The sequence below is a fragment of the Camponotus floridanus genome, unplaced genomic scaffold, assembly GCF_003227725.1.
Source record: "Camponotus floridanus strain SB8 unplaced genomic scaffold, Cflo_v7.5 scaffold12, whole genome shotgun sequence".
Taxonomy (NCBI): domain Eukaryota; kingdom Metazoa; phylum Arthropoda; class Insecta; order Hymenoptera; family Formicidae; genus Camponotus; species Camponotus floridanus.
Genome location: NW_020229237.1, coordinates 2,060,231 through 2,087,183, shown reverse-complemented (window position 1 = coordinate 2,087,183; position 26,953 = coordinate 2,060,231). Strand labels below are relative to the sequence as shown.

The following is a 26,953-nucleotide window of genomic DNA, read 5'->3' as shown; positions in this document are numbered from 1 at the left end:
ATAATTCGCATAAAGTGTAAAGTGTGAATAACTCAGTGATAAAATTATACATAATTGGCCTATAAAGCAAAGCACTCAACTCGACTCCTACCACTCGCATATTTCTTTAGTTTATAAATATTTTCTAGTGATTATTTAAATTGAAAAGGAGATGCAAATACCTATATAGATACGTCAGTAACGTTTATGGATAATTGTTACGAGTGTGCTTGGGCTCGTGCCATTCTTCATTACATATATTTCTATTTATTACTTGAGTTCGAGTATCATCAGTTCAGCCACGATTTATCTTACACGTAAGAGTAGTTATATATATATATATATATATATATATATGTGTGTGTGTGTGTGTGTGTGTGTGTGTGTGTGTGTGTGTGTGTGTGTGTGTGTACATGTGTATATGTATATATGTATATGTGTATTTATTATGATTCTCTTTCCAAGTTATAGAAATTACACGTACTTTTTAAGTTTTCTCTTTCTGCTTATATTAATTCAAGAAAATTATACCTTTTTTTTACTTAAAATATGTTATTTCTCGGAATTTTTTTAACGAAATTATAAACTCTATTCTAAACTCTATTAACTCTATTAACTCTTTCTAAACTTCATATATATTTTTACTGCACTTTTAATTAATTTTAAAAAAATTTATTATTCCATATCGCGTCTATTGTAAGCCGCAATTCGAGATAAAACATGATATGCCTTGGCTGTTGGTTAGTATATCTTCAGTCCAAATAATCTGAAATAAGAAATCACAAACGATGTTTTATTTCAAATAAACGTAGTTATTATTCGATGAAAATTTGAAAAAAATTAAAATTCATATAATGATGATATTTTTTTAAGTGCAAAATATATAATTTTTTGTTAAAATATAATATTATTGTACCAACAATGACATTTTTTTCAAAAAAGAAAAAAAAACATCAAAAGTCATATCGCATTTTCCGTTCATCAAAAGGGATATTTATTTTATAAAGAATAAAACTTTTTGAAGCAAATCAATATATTAGTTTTCGAAATATCATGCATCAATAACAAAAAAACACATTAATAATAAGAAAAATATTTACAAAAACACATTTAAAATTTGAAGTATAATTTAAAAAGATGTATGAAGTACTTACAATATTTAATCACTAATCAGCTACTGAAACCATACAGTTCATCTTCCTTCTCTTCATAATATTTATTTTAAGCTATTTTTTTTCTCCACGTTCCATTCAAGCTTTTTTAGAGGCATTCAGATTTCGTTTCGCCGATTTTTGTTGGTTGTGAAAGATACGAAATATTTTGTTTTACTAGCAAATGATTGTCATCGTCATTATTTCGAAAATAGTATAATCATTTATTAAAAGTGCAGCTAAGTAAGCTGAAATTTTTTGAAAATAATTTTTACACAACAATAAATATTTAGGCGCGAATCACTAGATCGCTAGTCTCTAGATTGAATTGAAATTTTTATATTGTTTAAGATTTTTCTATCCAAATATGTATCTTTTTAACAAATCTTTCGATGATAAATCCTCGTAAATGAGTTTTATAGCTTTCACAACTTCATAAAGTGGTCTATTATGTTAGAAATATTGTAGGTTTCCCTCAACTTCTCAGCACAATACCATTTACACTGGTTATCTCACCTCACAAGATAATACACTACAGGTTTCATCTGTCGAGCATTTATGATAAAACGTGATCCATATTATATTATACATATTATCAATGGAATCCATTTCTTTAGATTGCCAAACTATAGAAAAAATTCCTTTATCAATTTATCAACCTTTTTCCTCCGAGTTTTTCATTCTTCTTCATATTTCGCAACCGTGTATATCATATGTTTTTCAACATAATTTACGTACTTTTTTTGTTACAAAAATACCCCAAAAATAATATTACTATCGATGAATTAAATTATATAAAATATATGTTTTATATCCAATTGGTGCAATTTTCTGATAGCATGATTTTTGTAAGAAAGCAGATTAAGAAATAATATATACATTGAATCAATATTTCTTTATATAACTATTTTTTAAATAATAGAGTAGTTCTCTATATTAAAAAAGCACTTCTCTCTATATCAGTTTTAACGATATAGAATAATATATGATTTGAACTCTCAAATGAATAACACATCTGGTATAAATAACACATTTTCACAAGGATACTTTAATTATTCAAAATACATATCATATAAAAAAATACATATCATATAAAAAAATTTCTCTCAATATTGTTAATATTTAGTAGGTAGTATATATAATATTTAAAATGTTCTCGCTTGTAAAAAATACAAACTCTTAGGTTGGATATTTTCTAAACCCAATGATCTGAGAAACATGAGGGTAAACAGCCTACTATATCTTGTTAAGAATTGTAGACTAGGGTTGCTATCTTGACCTCAAGCCACCAATGGGAAGTCACAGAGGAACGTTTTCGATCCAGGTGACATTGAAAGCTATTCTAGCACCACCCGCCTCTCTTATTATTACTACTACTACTACTACTACTACTATTACTATTATTACTACTATAATCGCTAATATTGATTTTTAACTTGATTTGAACTTGAGTTAATATATTGATTGATTTTAACATAAATGTGATATTACAATAATCAAATTTTAATATATCGTCATATACTTTTGCGCATTGCTATTTTTCTTACATCACTATCGATTGCATAATACGCATCAAATTGACGTCAAATATATAAATCAAATTCTTTCGTTCTTTCTCTTTAAATGTTTCCAACAATGTTTCCACTGAACATTTATTTGGCGAGTTTAAGTTAAGAGTGTTAATGATGACAGCTACTATATCAGACATTAGAGGTCTAATTTTAAATATCTCAAGCAAAGTAATGCAACGTTTATATAAGTTTTTAAAAATTGTTTCCTTTTCTCATATAAAAATATTTGCATTTCTGCAATACCATTTTAAAAAAATAAAAAAAAATTACATAATATTTATATAATTAAAACGTTTATATGAAAATCTAATATTCGATATTAAATAACGAGATTATGCAATATTTTGTCTGTTTAAATTATTTATTTAATTTATAAATGAATGTATATATTGATTCTGTTATAAATATATCTATTTATTTAATATATACCTATAAAAGATGTTTATATCAATAAAATAAAGAAAGAAAAAGAGAGAAACAGAATAGAAACAGATAAGAGGGATAGAAGCAAAAGAAGAAAAAAGAAAAAGAAAAAAGGACAGATGAAGACAGAGAAAGGAGAAAATGTCAATTTTTTTTTATATTTTTTGATATAGAAGCAAAGTTCTCTTTTTTCTTCAGATATTATTATACTCAATATGTTTTATAACTGAAACGAACTTATTAATTATAATTTATTAATAAATACAAACTTTTTGTTTATAGTTTCTTATATCTATAATAGTATCATGTTAAAACAATATATAGATATTATAAATCCTTGACAAATATTTACAAAAGATTTGTCTCATGAATTAAAACTTGATTATTGCGTGTAATTTATTTAAAAATCGAACTTACTAAAAAAAAGAAATTTTATTTTATTTAGTCATTATATGTATGTATAACTATATAAAAATAATGTTAGATGTGTAGTGTTATAAATATTTAGTTCATTTTCTTCTAAAATAATATCCAAATTATATATGTGACAAGGCTTTAACATAATATTGTCTCATATTTTAACTTGCTCTCTCTTTTTCTATTTTTATCTATTTATTTCTTTTTAAATTATTATATTTTTAAAATAATAAATTTTTTTAGATAAATTTAAATTTTAAAAAAGTTACTTAGTACCGGATTTCTAAAACAATCTATCCAGCAAATGCCTTATTTTAAATACCTTTACAACCATTTTCCTAAACAAGAATAGAAAAATTTGATACACTCATTGAAAGATGAAAAGGTTATCATCTATCTTAAATAAACTGTAACTCATCTATCTACCTCTCGACTGTTTGTACTGCTGTTTAGAAATAATCACGAGAAAGATATACATCAAATCTCATATTTAGAACTCTTATTCTTGGCACTTACTTTTAGTATTCTTAACTTTTATATTCTTTTTCTGTACTACAGCTGTTTTATATTTAACTATGCAAGTGTAAAATGAAATTGTGAGCACAATCAAAATGATGTTTCTATTCTGCACATTTATACGATTGAAATAAAATAGAGATACAAGAAAAATTTAAGAATAGAAAGTTTATTTTTTTCTCCTCCGAAAAATAAAAATAAAACGTTTCATGTTGTAGTTAGAGTAATATAATTATTCTCATTTATGGCAGATATTTTTAGAAAACATGTATATGTGTGCGTGCATGTGCGTGCGCATGTGTACATGTATACAGGGTAATATCCAAGGCAGCAATCATCGTCTATTTGACGTCAATAGTTAGTCTCTTTAGGTTTTCGACGTCACATTACAGCATAAAACGTAACAATGACGTCATTTTTTAAAATCAATTAATGATATTCGTTATTTTTTTTTATTTTACGACGTACTTATAACATCGAACCTTTTATCAATTATTAACGTTAATTAACTGATCATTCGATGACGTGTTAATAAGGTTACATCAGTGATTAAACACTGACGTTAATTATAATCTGGTGCATACCTGCGCAGTAAATTGTTGCTAGAATAATGTAAGATAATAATAACAAAACAATATAATATAATATTACATAAGTTAGTTCGGACAATTAATAAAATAGCCCGTACAATTTTCAGTCTAGTCTAAATGAGATACAATCTTTAATTGAATTTAATTTTTAGTTGCTTATCTATGAAAATTGTCCTATGAAATAGGAAGAGATACAACTTTTCAAATAAAAGTCCCTGATAAAAATCACTCGATAAATCTTGAAAAGACAAATCCAATGATCTATGATGTTATGAGTCTATCTTCGATATTATAGTCGGAATAATTTAAACTTAAATAATTATAAAATTTAATTTAAAATTTGGTTTTTTCCTTAAAATCTGGTTAGAATTTTTATTTATGATTTTTATTTATTTGTTTGTGAAAAACTTATTTGTTTGTACAGCTAGCATTAATGTTGTCCAATATGTAGCACGTGTAAATTATCGGTTCGATTTACAGTGCATGTGCGCACACATACACGAGGTACCTCCAAATGACGCCATTTGACGTCAAAATGACGTGCGCTTGCTACCTGGATTCATATATAACAATCTTTAGTATGCATTAATGCGGTGCAATGCGGGTGACCGAGTTCGTTGTAAAATATAGCATTTAAAACCGATATATTTTGATTTGAATTTTTGACATCTGTATTTCAGATTCGAGACTCTCGAATCAAGCCTATCCATCTTATCCAGATTAATTGATTGAAAGTCGATCGGTTATATTATCAGTTATATTATAAAAATTGTTATGTTAGATTTTTATAATTATTTACATTAGAGTTCTTAATATATTTTATATAAAATAAAATTGTAAATATAAAATATGATAAAGAAAAATAGTAACGATAGTAGACAAAAATATGATGTTAGACATGATTTCACTGCCTGCCATTACTTTTCTATATTTTTGATATTGAGACTGTTTCTTGACTTATACATATCTCTTTTTTAAAGTAGTCAACACTATTGTATGGCTAAGTTTAAAATTGCACTCCACACTTGTAAACACCTTTTGAATGTTGATTTATTTTTAAAGCATAAATAAAAAGATAATATTTTTAGATATATTTAGATGCACAATTACGATGCATATTATATACACATAGTGTAGCCAAGTTTCGAAAAATCTGAAAAATAAGAAATAAAGAGATTCGCTAATCTCTCATCCTTCCTCTCCTTAATTTTCTTGAGCACGAAACAAACGAACGGCTTGAAAACAACTAATCTCTCACCTCTTCCATCTGAATGACATTTTTCACTCTCTCCGCGATCTCGCTCGCTTTCATGAGTTCGGTCTCCACGTGCTCCGTCTGCGAGTGTCGTCTCTCTTGCACGTCCATGGCCAGCTCCTGATAACAGGACTCCCCGGAACCGCGACGGCTACCTGCGATGCACATGGCCCGGCGAAACAGGCCGGCGACGACAGCACATAAGCCGCACTGCATCCCCGTAGCGGTATCGCGACTGGAAAGTGACCCACCATTGGCCCTGCAGCGGGTCCGAGACCCACGAGAGCCGCTGTCACGTGCGTGGGTCGCCAGCTTCGCGTATCCGTCTCTATGCACACTTTTCCTATTTAAATCTTCGTCTCCGTCTTCGTCTTGGAATCCACTTTTTCTTCTCTTTTCGTCTTCCTCTCACATCGTTACATCGTTATCTTCGATGTGCATTTTCATGTTCCTAACTTTCGTCGAGCTCGCGAATGCTTATTATCGCGCCTTTTTATTTCGATAATTCGCACTCTCAATGACACTACATCAATATTGTATATCACCTGGATGACAGCGTTAATCGAGAGATCGTTGAAAGGTAAACGAGAAATTGAATAATTGCAAATGCATAGGAAGCGAGAATTGAAAAGAGAAAAGAGAGCAAAGTACAATATACTTCACGCTAGAAGTCGAAAATTCGTTTTAGAATATTGCATAAAATTCGAAAATAAACATATATAAGTAGTAACTAGTTAGTGTAATATTGATTAATACCATAAATTTTTAAAACAATATATGTAGAGATAAGAGAGATTCTAATAATTCTTACACATAGCATGCAACAATATGTCTCGCATGTAAGACAAGCGTTCTTGTGTAAGAGAATATACAAAATTATTTAAAAATTATAATAGAATATGATGCAAAATCAAAATTTAATTTGAATAAAAAATAAAATCACATTTGCATAAAAAAATTAAAAAAAACTAATTTATTATTCTCTGCAATTAAATATAAAAATTATAATAATCAAAACTAAATTATATATTTGTATATTAAAGACGTAACGAATATAATATAACAATACAGGTAATTAACACAGATGATTATAAACAAAATATTTAACAAAAATGATGTGATAAAACACACACACACACACATAAAAATTATGATAAACATATTTAAAATAGTCTAAATAACAGCACAAATTAATTTATATTGTTCACAAAGAACAGCAATAAAAATATATCATTTATAACAATATTGATATCTTTCTATATTCTCATGAAAAACTCAATTTTGAAAGTACTTAAAAAATATATAGTTATGTGTGAAAATACATCATATTTAGTCACTCTTCTTAATAGATTCAATCTAGATTATATGTATATGTGTTTGAAATGATTTTCGAAAAAGAGAAGGAAAAAAGAAGGAAAAAGAAAAAATGAAAAGAGATATCATCGAATAGGAAAGAAAGAAAAATCATAAAAAAGATGAGAAAAAAAAGAGAGTATATAGAAAATTTAATTTAACATTTTTATATTTGTTTTTAAATCCGAAAAATATATATATTCTAAAAAATAATAGGACTCGAAGGGAAAGAGGAGGATATGATTCGATGAAGCGATGAGAATAAAACGATCCATGTATAATCGATCCATCAAAAGAGACAAATTCAAATATTGCAATTTATATGTGACGAAGAGAAATTATTATAAATAATTATTATGTTGTGATATTTAAGTATGCTATGAGTATAAATATGCAATCGCAATAATAAAAATCGTAATTAAACATTATCGATTTATTTTTTAAGCAGAAAATAAATTTGTAATCTGTTTACATTTATATTATATTAGTTTGATTATTATAGAATAACGTTTAAAATGGAAAGTTAATGAAATTATTATGTAATGCCACACAATAACATTTGTGATAATATTTTAATAATTTTTCTGCTAAAAAATTCTTGGCTGTTATTGGTTTTTACCTCTACAGTAAGTATTTTCAATCTTATTGAATAATAACTTGTAAAAATCACAGTTTTTTTCTCTTTCTCTCGAAAATAATAAGCAAAGAGTAATTTTCATTAATATACTTGTGATTTTCCTACCCTAAAAATGATTATTTTCTTTCTCTTATTTTCCTACCCTAAATTATTACGCAATAATATAATAAAAATGAAATCTTTACGATTGTTCTGTTATAACAATTGCCTTTTTTCTCTTGCTCCTCTTCCGTTCCTTTTTTTATTCTGTTCTCCTTCCTTCTTTCTGTCACTCTTTACAGACTGTGTAGGTACAAAATGTTTTATGCTGGATATTAGCAATATCAATCAAATTTAATTAGGAGATTATATAATATAATACCTTTGGAGCAATCTGTCAAAGTGTTGGACATTATGGTCTCTTCTTGGTCTTATCATGGACAAAACATATCAATAATATCTGAAGCAAAATCAACAGAGCATTGTATAATAACTTAAAGCGTATAAAAAGCTTTTTAATGCTAATGTACGTTTTAAACATTTGAAACATTTTACGTTAAAATTTTTTAATATCCATACATTTTGATTATTGCTCTGTAGTATATCACTCAATTATTAGTTAAAATGCATTTTTAATTCATTACTCGTGTGATATGATAACAATAATTCACTAAAAAAACATAAGAACAGAATTAATTAATTTGAAAACCTCATAAATAGATTTAATGTCAAAAAAAGTACTGTATTAAAAAATGACTAGTTTTATTCTTATTAGATTATTTTGTTCTAAAAAAACACGTTCTTTCCTATTTAACTGTATAATCATGTTCCTCAATTCAAAGCTGTATGGACGTATATAAGTGTGTATATACATGTGTCAATGTGTGTATATAAGTGGGATTGAATTTTAAAAACAAGCAACTCTATTAAAATTCAGTTCTCTCTCTCTCTCTCTCTCTCTCTCTCTCTCTCTCTCTCCTCTCTCTCTCTCTCTCCTCTCTCTCTCTCTCTCTCTCTCTCTTTCTAGCTTTGATGCTCCATATTAATAAGAAACCTCTTACTTTCATAATTTCTCTGCTTTGTCGTTATCAATGTTAAAAATACTATGTGTCACGAATGTAAAAATCGCTATATCTTTTTTTCAAATTGAAATCTATAAATTTTTCACTATAATTATGTTTTATCTCTGACTGAAACTTTCTGTCTAATAAAATCATCAATAAATGAACCTAATATTGACTTTCCAATAGCTATTTTATACGTCATTAATTAATTATAAAAAAATAATTTAAAGATAAATGCTTTCATAAAATAATTTTAAAGTGTATAGATTTAATATATGTTTTTCTTTCATTATTTTATTATCATTGTTGTTTTTTTCATCTTTCTTTCTTATTTACTTTCTTTTCAATTATTATTTTCTTAGTAAATAGTGTAAATGTTATATTAATATTATTGGTTCTTTCTATAATTAAACACTATGCCTCATTGCAAGCATTGTCTCTGCACTATTAAATTCTACATGCCTGAAAAGATTATTATAATTTAAAGAAATGAAATTTAAAAAAATCTCTTTTTATCTCTCTCTCTCTCTCTCTCTCTCTGTCTCTCTCTTTCTTTCTTTATTTTATTTATTAGTTCTCATTTCTATAATTTTGTGTATGAGAATAATATTATAGCGCAAATTATTCAAGAGTAATAACTGAAATATGTATTTTGTACTAATTCCATACGATAACAACCTAAAATGCATATAATTTCTCGAGCTTTTTCAAGTACCCACTCTCAAATTACTCTACCTAGGACTTTTAATCTGCTGCCTTGCAATGCCATTTCGACACGACTTGACCCTTTGATACGATGACGTTTTGTATATCTTTCTCTCTCTCTCTCCTCTCTCCTTCTCGCTTTCTCTTTCTCTCTTTCTCTCTCCCTCCTTTCTCCCTTTCTAACATTCTATCTCGTGCCTCCCTTTTTCGAAGATATACCTCCGTCGATAGAGGTAGCGGTGCCTCTCGTCGTGCAATGACTCGCGATGACTATTAGTAAAGCGACTCGTCGATGATTAACGCTTGCACGGACATCGCGGTCGGTTCCTCTCCGAGACGAGCCTGCGAGCTCCATCGCTGCGTGCTTCCCGGGGTCGATCTGGGCGGAAATGAGAGCGACCGGGCCCTGGGGCCCGGCGCTGCTCAAGGCACGAGCACGACGTCGTTAAATTTGGCACACACACACGGGCAGCTTCGTATGCACGTCGATAAAAATAGCACGATAGAAAAGTGATATTCTAAACGCCAAGAGCGTTTTGCTCCGACACAACACGACACTGTTAACAGGGACTATGCACGCCGGCCGGCCGATGTGCATACACTGAAGTACTGGCTCCGAACGAGCGCCGAGTGAAGAGAGAACGCGCGTGTAAAGAGAGAGAGAAAGAGGGAGCGAGAGAGAGACAGAGACGCGTTCGGTCGACGTTCGCGACCTCGGTTATGTTCGGCTACATCGGAGCTGTCAGCTTCGGCACTGCTCGCCGCGCAGCCACGCTGCTTCCCGGCGATTTTCTCTCCCTCTTAGCCGCTCGCGATCGCTATATATTACGTGACAAGGGCTGCCAACGAGAGAGAGACTCTCACTATGTCGCGAGCTCTCGCCGCGGAAAGCTGGTAGCTGCTATTCGATGCGTTACCATCGCATCGCGTGGAGGGAGAGCACCGGCGCGTGAGGAAGCGCAGGATCAATAACAGATCTCTCCCTACTCTCGTAAAGCACGATGCGAGGCGAACGAGGCGAACGCGCACGCATTTACACGCACACACACGTACACACGGGACGCAGACTTGCTCCACAAATTTTTACAACCCATAAGCGGTCTCGCCTCTTGAATGTAATTTTGCGATCATAAGGCACGCGTTATGCTATCTCGAATCAATTTTATGGAAGCGTGAGAATGAGCTGTCATCGCCACATTAATCATTGACATGTTGTAAATTATAACTCTATGGTGGATGATGAGTTTTTATTTTTGTTGACACTTTGGAGCGAGTCACACAAATATTACTTGTGATATTTTTCATCGTTTATGACAGTTTTAATCGTTTATATTTTATAATTCTATACTAAAAAGAATTCAATCCAGAATAAGAAATCTTTTCTATATTTTACGTTCTTCTTTCGAACGATTCATAATATCAGTTACTTTATTATTTTTATGATCTTTAATTTATTAAAATTATCGTGAATTGTTTATAATTTTTTAATTGAATATATTGCACGCACATTATTTGCCCTTTGAGCTGTTCTTTTACATATTTTGAGTATAATTTATATTAAATTCATGTGCAAAGAATTTTAAAATAATATAAATTATAATAAATTAAAATAAATATTTTTTTCTAAATAAAGATAATTATTTAACAGTTTTTATAGAAATATTTATACAAGATATAAGGATATACTTATAAAAAAACAAATGAATGAATGGAATCGATACTAAATAGAAAAATTATTTGATGGGTCAAAATATTCTTAATGTTACAGTATGCTTAAAGTCTTAGATTGTGGCAGTTTTTTTTTATTTGTAGTGACTTTGAAGAATTTTGTTAAGCAAAAATGCATATAAAACATATTGAAACAGTTATCGGTTCTTTGCAGGCCAATGGCCAGGCTGAGGCTGAGCGCGTTAATCGTGTGATAGCTCCGCTTATCATCAAGCTCATTGTCAGTGACCGTATGAACAAAACACAGTGGTATAAAAGACACTCGGAGAAATAGAATATTGTTTTATAATAATATTATTAATAAATCGATCGGAAGAATCTTAGTTAATTAGTTTTTGGCATGCGAGATTTATGCATTGACCTTATTAAAAAATTCATTGTATTCAATATAAACTATGTGACTCGCAATGTCGAAGGTATTCATAATAATCAATTGATTGTACATTGCAATCATAGTGGAAGCAAAAAGCCATTTTAATAAAAAACATAAAACTTCTGGAAACTGTAACGTGAACAATCGGGAACTTTGACAGCACTCCCATAAAATGAATATCATAATTTCGTGATTTATATGAAATAAAAAAGATATTAGGAAATAACCGTTATTTATTAATCAATTTTCCCGATTTTCAAAGTATCCAAAAACTGTATACAATACTTGGACTGCTAATATAATAATATGCGCTCTTGATTAGATTTAAAAAGTGACAATAATGCTTAAAATGCATTCTTGTCTACTTATTTTTATTTTATGTACCATATATATTGTGTATATAAAATAAAAGTGAAAATGTAATTTAATATCAGTTTATAGTCACGGAATGCATTATTCGTATGATTTTAGTAATTTTTTATATAATCTATAAAATATTTTTTAAATACATTCTTATTTAGCATTTAATTATGTTCTCAATATTTTTTCGTATAATAGGATTTCGCTTATATATGAAATAAAATAGACTCAGCATTAATACATCTGATGTTTCAATTCGGCATTCTTATGACAAGTTATATATCAGCAGAACAGCTGATGATAGGAATTTGACACATCCAATCGATATCATGATTAACCTGCAAATAAAAATAATTAATAGCATATGTAAAAATATAATTAATTTAATATTTTTGAAATAAATATATTTAGCATCTAATGTACCGAATTTCCAGTTTGCTTATGATAAGCAAGTTTATATAAATATATACGAAAATATTTCACTTTGATAGAGAGAGAAGTTAAAATATCCTTTGCTTGATAGAAAAAGAAATCACAATAGATTTTCTAATGATAATGTAATAAGAACAATTATAATCAATATTCAAGTTTTTAAAATCAAATGTCGTGTTTAGCAAATAATGCTATTTTTGTATCAATCACCAAAGAGAGATTTATTGAATTATTAATTATTCAATTATTCAATATATTATCGTGAATTAAACGTACAATCATACATTCAATATAAAGAATACTTTTACGTTTGAAATTTACTATTATGACATCAAAATCTCTCTTAAAATTTTTACTCTCGTGACATCCACTGAAATTTTTCGTAGTATTTAATATAATGTATGACATCACCAAGTATTTTGCATTTTAAATTTTTTCTTTTTAATTATGTTAATCGTTTTTATTGATATATAACCAAATGTTTTATTTTAAATATTTTAAAAATAAAATATTTTTTCGATAAGTATTTTAGACAATTATTAATTTCGAAGGAAATAAAAAGGAAATATTTAATTTCGAAGGAAATAAAATGTAAATCAAAATAATCGGTGAAGTATAATCTTTTTGTAATTTTACCAAAATAATCTTGAGTATATACATATAAAGATGTTAAAACCATATTAAGACTTTACTCTGAAACTTTTGAATTGGAATATATTTTTATTGCATATTCTTACTATAGTTTTTTACTATTTATTCATTTATATTTTTATTATTCTTATGACTTATTAGTCATCGAAATGTTTTCGAAATGATGATTATATATTTTTTATGTCATGTAATTAAAAAGATTTGAATATTAAAAATTAAAGTATTGCTTTTATAATATTATATGTGCGTAGTATAGATAGTATAGTTTATATAATATAAAATTATTACAAGTATACAATATATGTCAAAGGTTCTTTGACAAGTGTGTTATGTATGTATATGTGCATGTAAGTATGCGTATATGTGTGTGTACGCGCGCACCCATACATAGAAGTCAATCTTCGATCGTTACTGGCTTTATTACCTTCGTTATTTATGGCTAAAATTTATTTTTTTAGTTTGTGCATCTATGAATGAGTGATATATAATATAATGTATATATATATATATATATAAAGTTCATGTTAAATAAACGCCTCGAATACTTTTGACCATGTCATTGAATCTGGGCAATAATCGAAAATATAATTGTTCGTACGTACATGCACATAGAGATACATGTACACACACGTATATACATACATACATGCACAATTATCAAGGAATTTTTAAAATAAATGCAATGATTTTATGTTATGTAGAGATATAGTGTGTAATCTTTAATTTCTAAGATGCATTTCAAAACTATGTTGATGTATATGCGATAAAAAAATGAATATTCATCAAAAATTTTTAAATAATCTTAATATAATTTTAACACTTTCCTCCTTCCTTTAACACTTTCCTAAAGTATAAGATCATCGTTTTATGTCTTCCTTGAAACGAAATTTTATCTACAATATTATGTTGCTTAATTTTTTTTATATTTTATATTTTTCTTAGAATTAGTTTTTATAATAATTATTTATTACTTACAGTGTGCTAGATTAAATTTTAATAAAATGTATAATTATATTAATGGTATTTTTTTGCTTGTGTGTACATATTTAATTAAAATGATTTTTTGCCATTATAGCCAAATCATTAGTGTGCGTTAAAAGAAGCTAATGCAAATAATAAAAAATGTAGAGAGAGAGAGAGAGAAATGTATCTTTAAAATAATTATTTATACGTTTATATACATATTTCTGCATATTCCTCATATTATGTTACATTAATTTTCCTTATTGTAGCTATATTAATGGAGAATGATTTGCTGCTTAAGATTTTCTTAAATATTAAAAGAAGATGTATCCATTGTTTCTGCAATCGCTATTACTCCTTCGATCATTGCTGCCGCTATTCTTGCAGTTACCACTGTTCTATATCTGCTCTTCTTATTATTTTTCATCTCGTTCCTTCTGCCATTATTACTATTCTTGATTGAATCGTTTCCTCTCATGCTGTTCTTTTTGTCATTGTCATTTTTGCTTCCGTTCTTATTCCTGTTGCTATTCTTGTAACTCCTATCGCTCATCTTGATGTATTCATATATCTGCCGATAATGCTTCAAATAATATGTTTTTTTGATATAATTAAAAATATTTTTTATTGGATTTCTGTTCTTTAGAGAATGCAATAGTCCCATATTTTCCTACGTATTGTAAAAATTTATATTCTTTGTACTAACTAGTTTTAAAGAGATATAAATTCCATTTTAAATATAATCTTAATCTATAAGATGGCATATAAATCAGGCTCCAACTCGAATCTATTGATTATCAGGCGATCGCTTTATCTACCGACAATGAGAGAGAGAGAGAGAGTAACTCAGTTCTCTTATTTTTTCTAAAAATAATTTTATTTTATATAAAATAATTTTATTTTTTGACAATTACAAATTGGAAGTAGAAAAGAAGTAGGTTAGCATTCGATGTCAAGAAAAAGAGATATGTAAAGTTTTCGTAAGACCTTTTCTTACTACTATTGGGAGCATCGACAGAGCGGTAGAAAAAGATCAATTAATTAAATAATAATCTAATAATTATATGTATAATAATGTAATAAAATATAATATATAAAATTTACAAGAGAAAAGAATTAATAATCTATTATTTATCACATATACACGCGTAAAATATATTATATATGTAATATATGTATATGTATTTAATTATATAATAATTATATAATTTTAATTATATAATGCCTCATGTATAATTAGTAAACATAATATTAAATAGAATCCAAATATTTCGACGAATGAGAACACTGTCACATTTTTAATATGTTGAAAATTTATAGCATTTCCATCTCTGAAAATTTTCAAAATGACTATAAAGAGGGAAATTCACAAGCAACCGATGTTGTTTTTTGTGCTACAGTACATACAGTCTATTTGCAACTGTACTGATATATTTATCGCATTTTTTTCATGTATACTTTCGATTTGATTTAATACACACAGTTTTGTGGAAATTACATTATTCGCGTCATGCAATCTCGCTATTGATTCTATTGAAAATTGTGTCAAGAAGAAAATTGCTAATTTTTTAAAAATTGTATGGCGCATCTAAATTATTTTCTCAAAATTTTAACTACTATAATAGATTAATTTATTTAATAGTAATTAACTTGGTCTTTCGTCATATATTTAAAATTGTATATAGGGGGTAAGATAACGAAATTAATTGTTTTTAAAAAACCTGAATTTTCCTGAGTTTTATAAAATTCTAATTTATCAATTTTTCAACTTTTACATATGATAAGCAAGACTTTAATAAATCCGAAAAAATAGGTTCTTATTTTTATGTAGAAATTAAAAAAAGATTAACGTCATTTTACCACCTTTTTCTTACTCCTTAATATTAATATTCTCTTATTGTTAGATCATAGCTCTATTACTTTATTTAGATATTTTCTCAATGATTGGATGCTTACGTATTTTATATCTTTGAAAAATATTGATAATCGATAATCGAATATATGTAAATTTTTTGAATTTAAAATCATTTGAAAATCATATTAATTTAAATTACCAAATTCATCATAATGTTGGCAACTGTATAAAAAAATAAATCATGATAAAACAATACCAATGATTTTAAAATTTTTAATTAAAAACATTCTACCAATCATGTTTTTTTGAATTGAATAATTTTGTCTCCAGATATTTTATCCTATTTTTATAAACAACGGAAATATGCAAGTGAAAACATAAATTATTATGTTTCATTATATGTTCCCTACCAGCACACATATCCAAAAGACGTTTAGAGGACATCTAGAGGACAGTCAAAGGATTTTATGTCCTCTGGATGTCTTCCCAATGATTTCTGGACGTCTATGTGTATTCTGTTGGGGTATTATCTGTTGAGTTATATCTATATCAATATTATCTATATCGATAAATATTCGATTCTGTTTTATTAAATATAAAATAAAAAATTTAAAATATCTTACAAAATTTTTATTTTTTAATTTATATAATCATACATACATATATATTTTTATAGAAAAATTGATTCGTGCAAATCACAGAGTGAATGAATTCATTTAAAAGAGATACAATAGTATTTTTCTGCAATATTGTACTTAAGAAAAAAAATAATGTTAAAAAGTTACAAAATCATCATTATGCTATTTAATTTTTTCTTTTATTATTTTCTTTTTATTGTATACAACCATTCTGAAAAAATAAATAATACCATCTTTGACATCACCACACTGTGGACCATTCTATACGTATGCATATTTATACACACACACACACACACACACACACACACACACACACACATATATATATATATATATATATATATATATATATATATATATATATTTATAATGTACGAAAAAAACCACTCAACATCTCTCAATTTTTTAAAATCCAGACTTGCTTTATTTTTTTTAATGGAATCAAAGCAATTATAACAAATAAATTTTTACAAACAACATAAAAATATAAGCTATTCAAAAAGTAAAAACTTTGCAAGATATTTTAAATTTTTCATTTAAAAAGATATTAAAATCATTCATCGAATTCTGTAGAAAATGCGATGAAAGCATATTTATAACACGTGTATTCTTACTGAGCACAGTTTATGTCTGTAAATGCCTTATGAATAGCAATATAGGCTTGTATATATGTACGTTTGAGTGCTTATGTTTGCATGATACTTAACGACTCACCGAGTAGAAAGAGACTTCATCATATAGAACTACCCAGCCACGGGCGTCGCGACGACCACCGAAAGACAAGCACGTGGTGTACGGGATCATGATGGCCAAGAAAAAAAGAGAAGGAGAGAGAGGGAGGAAATGAAAATGAGGAAAGATAAAAAGGTAGAGAAGAAACAAGGGAAAGACAAAGAGAAAATAGCGGCTGCTTCAGCCACTGTTGCTGTGGATAGGGATGTAACGTCACACTTCTTTAATTTAGTTTAAACGATGATAACAACAATGACAATAATGACAGTGACGGCGAAAGCGGCAATGATACTGTCAAGTACGATGATGACAATCGCGACGATATTCCGTCAACAGTAATCGCGCTAAATCGAAATTTCAATTAAATTATTTATGAAGAGAAATAAGGATGAATTGTAACGCCGGTAACAACAAATCACCATGAGACTCGGCGCAACCAGAGAATCGCAACCATGTATTGTACTATTATTACACGGTCACATGTCGACGCGCAAACGCGTCCTGGAGATCAATGAAAATAGCCGAAGACGCGCGACGAATGCAGTGCAACGCACCGACGATAACCGAATGAAGGGGGGAATAAACGAGAACTCAATTGAATCGAAATTTATAAAAATATAGTTGTCTGCCTATTGCCTATTAATTATAGCTCGATTTTGTGCAATAGAGTTAGTTTAATTCAACAATTTGAAAAAATACAAAAACCCATTGAAACAATATTATAAATCATGCATAATTATTAATTTATATTATTTGTGTTAAAAAAATAAAAGAATTTATGAAAATATTTATTTTAATCATTTTAGCAAGATTTTAACAATTTTTGTTTCTAAAAAGTTTAGTATTTTTTGTTATAAGTACAAGATGTACCGAATTAAAATTTTGGAAGCATGGGTGATCGATAAACCAAGAAAAAAATTCTTTAGAGATCTGCTTCTTCTGAGAAAAATCACAAAAAAAAAAACAAGAAAAAGCTTTCATTTTTATTACTTTTTATTACTTTTATTTCATTTATTTGTTACTCTTCTTCAATTCTTTTTTGTTCTACTCTTATTTATTCACTCTTATTTGTTTTTACTTTCTTAATGAAAATATTATTCAAAATATAATTGCATAAATGCATAAACATAAACCAACTAAAAATAAAATAATAATTATAATTCGAAATATAATATGATATATAATATAATAATAATGCTGCGTTATCATGTATTTACTTATAATCCTTTAATTTTACTCCAGAAAGATTTTAATTCATTCTTTTCTCTTAATTTCGTACTTTAAAATTTTTCTCATAGTATTTTCCAATAAGCTTAATAATTTTAGTGTCGTTTTACATATTTTTGGTGAATATTTTTTTTGTGATTTTCTTCAAAATGAAATAAAAAACGAGCAAATCTCTAAAGGATCTTTTCCCTGTGTATAATTGATAATAATTTATATATTTATCATGAGACAATGTAATGTAAATATAAGTTGTAATAATCCCAAAACTATTTGAGATGTAGATCTAAACATGTAAGAAGAAAGATACTGATATCAAGAAAGAATAGTATTCTTACTTCATTGAGCTCTATTATGAAGCAAATCTTCTCAATACTATTTTATAGAAAGTCAGAGCCAGAATTAGAAAGATATATATTCTTGGATGAATCTGTCTTTTTCATTTATCATTTTCTTGGACAAATCTATTGCTCAATTGTGATATCATATGTTGGAAATTTAGCCAAATGTGGTTGTTGTACATCTAACAGAAAATATATAACACCAGCAAGACCTGTAAATATGAATAATACATAAATATTATCATAGTAATATTTCTGATTGATAATACATGACACATATAAAATCTTATCATCTTTAAGAAATTTTTTCTTCGAATTTATTTTGCAAAGTCACATTAAAATAGGCAATACTCAATTAAAACACAATTAAAAATATGTTAGAATACAGAATTTAAACATATATTAAAATAATCAAAATAATCAAATTTAATAAAACACAATTATATCACAATTATATCACAATTTATTGTATGTAATAAATCTTTAATATCAAAATATAGTAAACAAAGTACATACTTCTAATATGCATAATATTTTAATTAATCAACATAATTCTCAAATATCAACAAAAACAAAAACCTTTGATAAAAAGATAATATCTTAATAATAATCTTTGATCAAAAGATAGTAATAATAAAATTAAAAATTTAAACTTGCACCAAGTTAAAAGAACATAACAAGATGGATTATGTATTTATATGAAAATCGCCTAATCGAAAGAAAATATGAAATTATCGAATCTCAGGGACAACTAAATTTGGTAACCTAAGATGCTTTTAAAATGGGTCATAAGGGTTCATTTTAATGATATTTTTGACTATATTTTGCTACAAAAATTATGACTATATCTTTTGATTATGTATAATTGCATTATATAAAATATTAGTGACATAATGTAAATTTAATTTATATTATTGAGTTACCTTCAAACAAAGAAAAAGGTCTATCAGGACATCGATTTTGATGTGAACCATAATGAAAACACCATTCAGCAAACTTGCAGGCCCGATATAAATACTTAACATCCTAAAATAATCAAAATAATTGATATTAATTTTTTAACTGGTTATGAATTATTTTAATGATTTCTATATTCTCATTTTTTTATAATACAAATAGATATGTAATATGAATAAAAATATCGAAAAACTTCAAATAGAATAATTTTAATACATTATAACAATGTTAAACTTTTGTTGTATCGATATATCTAGATATGATAAATTGGATATAAATGAATTGAATTGATTTCTCTTAAATATTTATATATCATATTTTATCTATCTTCAAGAAATGAACCAAACCTTTGTTTGTTGAAATAAATATATAAAAGTATAACCGTTTCCAGCAACACCATGACAGATGCTATATCCCTTTTTTAATAATCCTCTTTCCCATGTCACTTCTCCACACCGTATTGCAGTCTCTAAAAATGTATTATCCTCAAATACCTAATTATAATAATGATAATATAAGTTATTTGAATAATTATTAATTTATTAAACTTTGTATAGAATTAATGACCTTATAAGCCAAACAAAATAATATAGATATTCCAGGTGCTCCATGACACCATTGTATTAATTTGTCAGAAGGATTTCCTGTTGAAGAAGGGAAATTTCCAGAAGAAAATTGTAATCTTTGAAGATAGTATAATGAGGGTTTCAAATAATTATCAATTTGTACTTGTGTTAAATAATGTCGTGCCTAAGAGGAAAAAATACATAATAATAATAATACTACTAATTTTATGTATTTTAAAGTAGTAATCTAAGATGATAAAATAGCAAACAGTAAACAATAAAATAATGCAAACAGAATAATTCAACAAATAATCTGCAAATTAAATAATATATCATATTCCAAATTACATAATTTTTGTAATATAATACCTGCAATAATAAATATAGTACACCAGCTAATCCATGAGCACCACCAATATATTCTTTATCATGCCAAGAATACATTAAAGGTGATTGACAGTGATTTGATGAAGAATATGATACACCACTTTTTATTATATAAGAAATAACCTATGGATACAATTTTAATGTAAAAATTTTATATTTTAATAGATATAAATAATATATAAAATTATATTTATAAAAATAATGATACCTTTTTGATGAGATCTGCTTCTATAGGAGCTGGAGATATATTTGCATTTACATAAAGCAAACTAGCTAAATATCCAGCTCTTCCATATAGTAATTCATCAGGAACATCATTATGTTTGTCCAAAACATTAGTAGATAAAGATTTTAATCTGTAAATTTTTAAATTAAATTGTTTCTATTTTTTATATATAAATTTTAAAGAAAAATTTATTAAAATTTTTATTAAAACTTAACTTATTACTTTATTCAAACATTGAGATATTTTTCTATAAAAAAAAGAATTAATCTAAATTTAATAAACAGAATTCTTCTAAATTTAAATTTTATTTCTTTAATAAAAAAATTATTTTATTTTATTATTTTTCAATCCTACATTTATTAATATTTTACTTCTGCTATATTTACATATTACTACTAATTTACTACTGATTTATATATGATTATATTATGATTTTTTTTCCTCTTTTTCTCACTAAAGTCTACTTAAATAAAACTTTACTAGATGTAAATAAACTCTCTATGTGTAGTCTTAATTAAATAAATAAAAATTCATAATTTCAAAATGTATTTTTAATTTAAATATTTAAAAAAATATATACTTAAAAATTAATTGTTCCATTTCTTCTTTCTTTCCTTGAGAATATAATATTACAGCTGCCAATGCTAATGGACCTACAACTCCAGTCAAAAATGTTACTTTATGCTTGCTTTTGAAATTTGTAGCACATTTTTTTAATATATCTGTTGCTGTCTAGAAAATTAATTGTGTTAATTATAAAATCACATTTAATTTTTAATTGGAAAATAGTATCTAAATTTTCATAAATACCTTGATATATGCAGAATCATTATAATATTTTCCATAGTAATATAATGTAAATGCAATTCCTGCTGATCCAGTGTATACAGAATAATCATCATTGTTATACCATTTTTTTTCATTTTCTTTTAATGTTTTCATTAACTTTTTTATTTCTAATGTCAATAATGATTTAAATTCATCATGAATCTGAAAGATATTTTTTTTTGTATAAAACTATAAAATAATTTTGGATATTTATATACATTATACAGAATATTACATTATCTAAAATTTTGGATTTCATAATAACATGTAATACATACCATACAATTATTCTCAATTATATTATGACTGACAGAAGTGGAATAATCTTCAAAATGATTTTTATAATGCCTCGTGGTGTCCATGATTTTCCACAAATTTTATTTCTTTCCAAGATGTTATAAAACTATAGACATAATAAACCCTAGATACTCTAAGCTTTATTGATAGAAATGGAAAAGAGCCTGTCAGCGGCCATATTGTTTGTTTTCGTAAACGATGCATCGATGCGTCCTCTGTCAACATTAAAAACGTAGATATGAACTACGAAGCCAAGTCCATGAATGTTCTCAGAGGGTAAGGGCTCCTGCACACAGGACGCGGCAACACTTGCCGCGCGGCGGAAGCCGACGCGATAGCCAATCAGCAGATTACGTAACATCTACCGCGCGTCAAAGTTGAATTCAATCCAACTTTTGTATTGGATTATCGCGTCGGTTTCCGCCGCGCGGCAAGTGTTGCCGCGTCCTGGAGCCCTATTCTTGAAATCGTGCGAAAAATTATCGTATGCGAAAGTGACGCTGCGCGATCTTTAATTGGTGTATATTTTTAGATCTAAGAGTATACACCAATCAAAGATCGCGCAGCGTCACTTTCGCATACGATAATTTTTCGCACGATTTCAAGAATAGGGCCCCTGGACTGCGTTCGGAAACATCACCCGAATGCCCCCGGGTATCATTTTATCCTTGTGGTTCACCGAATGTTAAACAAGGATAAAATGATACCCGAGTACACTCGAATGATGTTTCCGAATGCAGCTCTATGTGCAGGAGCCTTAGATATAGGGTCTGTTCGTTTTAGTTGCACTGCTGCACTAGTGCAATAAGTTAGAAAAAGACATTAGGTTTGTTTTTTATTCCTGCACTGGCTGCACTAGTTCAAAAAGTGTACACTAAAGCGTTCGTTATTCCAGAACTGGTGTAACCGATACCGTTCGTTATTCCAGTGCAGGAAAACTTAGTGCACGAGTTCACTGAACTGGCTGCACTAGGTCTGGAGGTAGTGCAAGCAGTGTAGAGCAACCAAGGAGGTGTTTTTTATTCCTGCACTGAATATAGCCGGCAATTTCAAAACTTAAAGGTTAATGTAAGTATAAAAATAGAAGTTTTTTAGATCAAAAAAAATTTTACAAAATTTATATTTCAATATATATATATATGTATATATATAATGTTCACAATTTATAAAGTAAAAATCGTTACCAGTTACTGTTGAGTAAAATATAAAATTTGTAAGGTTAGAAAATCTTAATCTGTGAAATCTAATAAGAGTAATTTTAATAATTTTATTTGAAATATATGTATGTATAATATTATGTATAACATTATGTATAATGTGACGCGCCATATTTTTGCACTGCTTTACACTAGTTTACACTGTATCGTTTTCTATTCCCGTCTGCACTCTCAGTTCTCGCTTGCACTGGCTCAGTTCTAGTGCAGAACTAGTTCAATTCAGTGTAGGAATAAAAAACAAACCTAAACATACTTTCTTTCACTCTACTAATTGCACTAGTGCAGCAGTGCAGCTAAAACGAACAGACCCATAATGTGCACAATTTTTGGTTTTGTTCCGTGCTATGTGCATGAAATATAGTTCATGTTTTATGAACACGAGGGCGTCTCAAATATGATTAGGTTAAGTTAGATTTAACCTAAATCGAGAATGGTTGTTTTAATCATTTCTCTACTATATAACAAATCTAGATTATTTGAATTCTAGTATCGTAAATACAAGACTTTAGAGAGAGAGAGAGATACAAAACAAAAAATTAGATATTTTGATTATTATGATGTATACTATTTCGACGGAGGAAGAAAAAAAGATTTTTCACTTTTTAAAATCGCAAGGCTGCTGTTTAAGATGTTGTTTACGATTTATTGGATATCGTACATCAGAATGTTATTGCAAGCCTTTTGAATTTGCAGTACGAGTAAGTTTGTTTTTAATTTAAAAAAAGATAAATAATGTATACATCGTATATATATATTGATATTGTTATCAGTTATCTCAATAAAAATAATTTAATTTGTAATATCAATTTTCTTATCATATGGAGATACTTGCATTTGGAGAAATTATTTTGTAAGAATATAAGGGAGGGTGGATCAACAACATGTGAATTTATGTGAAGCATTGATATAAAAAATAATCTTTTTACATATAGATTTAATTTAATTATAGATGAACTGTTTTGACACAAAAGATTATATTTCTTCCAAAGAAACACCTTGTATTGTATGTTTAGGAGTGCTTCAAGATAAGACACAAGAAGAAGTAATTAAAAAGGTAAAATATAACAATAAATATATATTTGACTTGATATCTAACATCTTTTAATTATGCAGGTAATAGAGGAAGTAAATAAAAAAGGTTACGATTGTACAACTTTTACTTGTGCATTGACTGTTCCTGTATCAGTGAAACTCAGAGAACATATATTGTATGCTCATATCTCTAAAGAATTGGATATTCATAAATCTGTTGTAGATGTTCTTAAAACAAGATTACAAAATATCAAAGATATCTGGAAATTATTTATGATTCCAAAACTTGAACAAGCTATGAAAAAATGTGCAGATCTTTTAACATCCCCTTTTCTCATTGAAGTTTTCTTAACATATACCAATGATGAGGTGATATTTAAAGAATTGTAAGCATCTCTTTTAAAATTTTATGTAATCTAAGACAAGATGAATGTAATTATTAATGATAAAATAAATTTAAATATTAAATTGTTTCTTTGTGTAATAAAGATATCTACAGATATTTTTCTATTTATATTTTCAGAATGAATAAACATAAAGAAGGCAATAATAAACAGAACAAAAGAAAATACAATGATAATACATTTAGTAGGAAAAATATTGAAACTTTACTCCTTGAAACAACAGATGAACAACTTTTGCAACATTTTACAATCCCTCAACTTGTAATAAAAATGTTTGTTTCTGTAGAAAATATTTTGTGTTCTCATAACAGTATTTTTATAGGAGGTATCGACATAATTAAAATATATTAAACTTAATTACTAATATTTGGCATAATACATTTTTTATACAGTTTCACAATTTCAGGATGTTACAACAAATTCTCAAGAAAGCTTAGTCAAACTCCATGGTTTATAAATGGTGAGAAAAAAGTGGATACCTCAGTACAAGACTTGCTGTGCAATCTTATTGCTGAAACTGTGAAGGCAGAATGTACGATTTGGTTGTATTTATATTATTATTGTCTATATTTTATATTTTCAACAAAGCTATAATATATATGTATATGTAACAAAGCTATTATATTTGCACAGCAATAAAATTTTTATCATCAGGAAGAGAAGATGTCGATGTACGAAACATATATAGTGGTCGACCATTTGCGGTTGAGTTGCTAAATCCTCGTATGACAAATATTACAAATGAACTCTTGAGACATTTAGTTGTCAATATCAATCAGTCAACTAAACAAGTTCAAATAACATCAGGCTTAAAAGTTCTCTCAAAGTATGTTTCTTTAAAACAATTCTTTTAAAAAATATTTAAAATAAATCCAATTAATATAATAAATGAAATAGGTGAGTGTTAACAAAAAGAACATATATATACATATATATATGTATGTATGTATAATTTAAATTAAATATATATTATGTATATAATTTAAATTTAACTAAATTCAATTAAATAAGCAATATACATGTTTTCAGACTTGATTTGAAAAAACTTAAAGAAGGTGAAAATGTCAAAACGAAGTTTTATCGAGCGCTCTGCGTTTGTAAAAGCGCGAACAGTTTATCACAATTGGAAACTTTAAATGAATTGAAAAATATCAAAATCATTCAGAAAACACCAATAAGAGTGTTGCATAGACGACCTTTAAGTCCACGAACGCGCACTATTTACGAAATGCGCGTACGCTGGGCAAAACCGCACGAACTGAAGAAATTATTACAAGTCTCCGCCGAAAGTACCGATAAGTTTTTCATTCTTGATGTCAAAACTCAAGCAGGTACATACGTGAAAGAATTCGTACATGGTGATTTTGGTAGGACTAAACCAAGTTTATGTGATTTTCTCAATACTGAAGTAGATATTGTAGCATTAGATGTCACGGGTATTAATTTGCAATGGCCATAACAATGAAGTAATTGATATTTCCAATCTTACATCTGATTAAAAAAATTCAATCAAATATGAAATGTGTATTATAAAATTGAATAAATAATAATAATATATATTATATACGTGTGTGCATGCGATTAAATGACGGCTATATTTACGCACATGCACATCTAGATTTTATAATTGGTTTGCTGATTTTGAACGTTGAAACAAAAATTTTTTAAATTATGTTTTTCTATCTTTCTGTTTTCAAACAATCATGGAAATAAAAATCCATTTACACGCATGCACAAAAAAATCATATATCTATCCATAATCCATCCGTTTATTCAACCACATATTTATATATAACATACATCAAGTACAATTTCAATCATGTTTCTCTTTTCTTAGTCTTTAGTTGTATACCTAGAATAATGATTATATTATACATTATGGATTTTTATTGAAAAAGCTAAAAAAGGCATTGATCATTTTAATTAGCGATTAATAAAAAATCGCGGATTAATTTCTAAAATAATGTATTTTAAGGAAACTAAACTTTTAAATTGATTAAAGTAAAAAAAAACAATGTTTCTGCGTGAGTAATTTAACAGCTTTTTTAATTCATTTTTCGAAATTGCGAAAATAATGCAATCTAGAAGAGTCATTAAGA

General features: G+C 27.5%; 3 protein-coding genes across 9 annotated transcripts in view; 1 reads left to right on the top strand and 2 right to left on the bottom strand.

Moving 5' to 3' along the window:
* LOC105259011 overlaps window positions 1-18,083 on the bottom strand; it is a 33,227-nt gene extending 15,144 nt beyond the window's left edge. The window contains exons 1-3 of one of the 6 annotated variants that reach the window (XM_025415392.1): window positions 9,671-10,868; window positions 6,561-6,566; window positions 5,906-6,447 (exon numbers count right to left, since the gene is read on the bottom strand). In XM_025415392.1, coding sequence (XP_025271177.1) covers window positions 5,906-6,118 — 213 coding nt within the window. In that variant the 5' untranslated portion in view covers window positions 6,119-6,447; window positions 6,561-6,566; window positions 9,671-10,868. Of the gene's footprint in view, window positions 1-5,905; window positions 6,448-6,560; window positions 6,567-9,670; window positions 10,870-17,357 lie in introns of those variants that run through there. The other 5 variants (XM_011270667.3, XM_011270665.3, XM_020029923.2 and 2 more) reach the window with 5 other exon arrangements.
* Window positions 18,084-18,824: 741 nt separating this feature from the next.
* On the bottom strand, window positions 18,825-23,623 carry LOC105259006 (lanC-like protein 2). Its single transcript, XM_025415395.1, has 10 exons — window positions 23,559-23,623; window positions 22,183-22,416; window positions 21,887-22,066; window positions 21,657-21,808; window positions 21,059-21,206; window positions 20,833-20,973; window positions 20,465-20,647; window positions 20,245-20,391; window positions 19,864-19,966; window positions 18,825-19,152 (listed from the first exon to the last, which is right to left on the bottom strand). Exons 2-10 carry the CDS (start codon window positions 22,264-22,266, stop codon window positions 19,064-19,066), a joined length of 1,227 nt encoding a protein of 408 aa, XP_025271180.1. The 5' UTR covers window positions 22,267-22,416; window positions 23,559-23,623; the 3' UTR covers window positions 18,825-19,063.
* On the top strand, window positions 22,958-26,530 carry LOC105259007 (putative tRNA pseudouridine synthase Pus10). Of its 2 annotated transcripts, XM_025415394.1 has the most exons (8): window positions 22,958-23,269; window positions 23,906-24,116; window positions 24,368-24,472; window positions 24,532-24,836; window positions 24,974-25,179; window positions 25,261-25,386; window positions 25,488-25,680; window positions 25,884-26,530. In XM_025415394.1, exons 2-8 carry the CDS (start codon window positions 23,973-23,975, stop codon window positions 26,311-26,313), a joined length of 1,509 nt encoding a protein of 502 aa, XP_025271179.1. In that variant the 5' UTR covers window positions 22,958-23,269; window positions 23,906-23,972; the 3' UTR covers window positions 26,314-26,530. The 2 variants fall into 2 exon arrangements, with proteins under 2 accessions (XP_025271179.1, XP_011268962.1); XM_011270660.3 differs by lacking the exon at window positions 22,958-23,269 and having other exon boundaries at window positions 23,757-24,116.
* The last annotated feature ends 423 nt before the right edge of the window (window positions 26,531-26,953 follow it).